The sequence below is a fragment of the Corapipo altera genome, unplaced genomic scaffold (genome assembly GCF_003945725.1).
Source record: "Corapipo altera isolate COAL_440 unplaced genomic scaffold, ASM394572v1 59624, whole genome shotgun sequence".
NCBI lineage: Eukaryota > Metazoa > Chordata > Aves > Passeriformes > Pipridae > Corapipo > Corapipo altera.
The window spans coordinates 1-1,981 of NW_020889714.1; the positions used below are offsets into that span (position 1 = coordinate 1).

General features: G+C 52.1%; 1 protein-coding gene across 1 annotated transcript; it reads right to left on the reverse strand.

The window, feature by feature from the left end:
* Positions 1-15: 15 nt before the first annotated feature.
* LOC113942281 (E3 ubiquitin-protein ligase RNF115-like) lies at positions 16-1,502 on the reverse strand (the record flags this gene model as incomplete). Its single annotated transcript, XM_027633410.1, has 3 exons — positions 16-107; positions 197-268; positions 1,262-1,502. Coding segments are annotated over 3 exons (405 nt in total), but the record flags the coding sequence as incomplete, so codon positions are not given.
* Between the last annotated feature and the right edge of the window lie 479 nt (positions 1,503-1,981).

The window sequence follows — 1,981 nt, forward strand, 5'->3', positions numbered from 1 at the left end:
CCCCCCCCCAAAAGCTGGCACGGGTGCCCCTCACCTGGGTGACGATGGCGTCGAGGCCGCTCTGTCCCCACGCGTAATCCCCGGGGTTGGAGTGCAGCATCCCGCTCCTGCCAGCGGGAGAGCCCAGGAATTCCTTCCCATCCCAAACCCACCTCCAGGGGCTCATCCCGGGGTTTTTTTGGGTTTTTTTACTCACCAGGAAAAGGGATGTTGGGAGCCAGGGACGGCCGAGTTGGCGAAAAACCCCGCGAAGATCTGCTGGATTATCCTGGGAAAAAAAAAAAAGGAGGAATGGGAGGGGGAAAGATGGGAAAAGTGAGTGGATAAATAAAGGGTGGGAGCAAGGATGGGCAGGGGAAAAATGGGAATTCCTGCCCCATGGATGTGTGGCTGCAGGGCTTGTGAGTGGGAAAATCCCTGGATAAAAGAGAGGGATGGAGGGAAGGAATTAGGGAAGCGAGTTCATCCCAGGGTGGGAGGACTGGGAATGACTCGAGTTCCAACGGAAGGGTTGGCACCAAGACAGGGAAAATCTGGGAAAAACACGGGAAGAACAAGTGAAATAAATAAATAAATTAATAAATTAATTCATCCCAGGGTGGGAGAACTGGGAGAAACATGGGAAGAACAAGTCAAATAAATAAATAAATAAATTTATTAATTAATTCATTCCCGGGTGGGAGAATTGGGAATGCTTTGAGTCCCAAAGAATTGGCATCAAGACAGGGAAATCCTGGGAAAAACATTGGAACAATCCAATGGAAGAGTTGGCACTGGGACAGGGAAAACCCGGGAAAAACATTGGAAGAACAAGTCAAATAAATAAATAAATAAATAAATAAATTTATTAATAAATAAATAAGTAAGTAAGTAAATAAATAAATTTATTAATTAATTCATCCCAGGGTGGGAGAACTGGGAATGCCTCGAGTTCCAATGGAAGGGTTGGCACCAAGACAGGGAAAACCAGGGAAAAACATTGGGAGAACAAGTGAAATAAATAAATCCATAAGTAACTGGTGGCAGCAGGAACAGGCAGCAACACAGGGAATACTGTTCCCATGGATACAGGAGCTCATGGCCGGGAATTCCCGGGATAAAGCCCTGAAAGGGAGGGACAGCTCCGAAGGAATCCGGGCTCATGGGAACACCGAGCCAGGGAAAACCACTCGGAATTGTGCTGAAGGGAATTGCCGGGATCCCTCATTTATCCACCCGGCTTTCTTCCCAAATCCCGTTTTTCCCGGGATTTCCCACTCACCCCTCGATGGCGGGCGAGCGATCCGGGCGGGAGCTGCCTCGGGATCGGAACCTGCGGCTCGGGGGCAGCCGGGGGGGGCGGCCGGGCCCCCACAGCTCTCCCGGGGGTCCCCGATCCGGATCCCGGCCCTCGGAATCCAGGGAGCCGCTCAGGAAGGGCCGGAAATCCGGGAAGAACATCGTGTGGTCCCAGTGGTCCCAAAGCTGCGGAGAAAGGGAGGGTGTGGTAGTTTGGTCTAGGCCTTCCTTAGTGACCAGTTTGTAACCAAGGAAGGGTCCAGATTTACCCAGTATTCCCTACGATTTTTACGTAAACCAGATTATAAGAAGAAAGGAGGAGAGGCCTTCGCTCTCTTTCCTTCTGGCGGCTTGGAGGTGCAGGTTTCCTGCTGTTGAGTCTGCTGTGTTGGGGAGCAAGGCCTGGTAAGGCCTAGTGAGGCCTAGTGAGGCCTAGTGAGGCCTGGTGAGGCCTAGTGAGGCCTGGTGAGGCCTAGTGAGGCCTAGTGAGGCCTGGTGAGGCCTAGTGAGGCCTGGTGAGGCCTGGTGAGGCCTAGTGAGGCCTAGTGAGGCCTGGTGAGGCCTTGTTGACCTTGGGAGGCGGAGGTTGCCGGCGATCGTCCCGGGGCGACTCTCGGTTGTCCCAAGGAGAGTGGTGGGATATTTTCTTTGCTAACTCTTTAGTTACTAGATCTCGGGCTACTGATTGGGATATATATATATA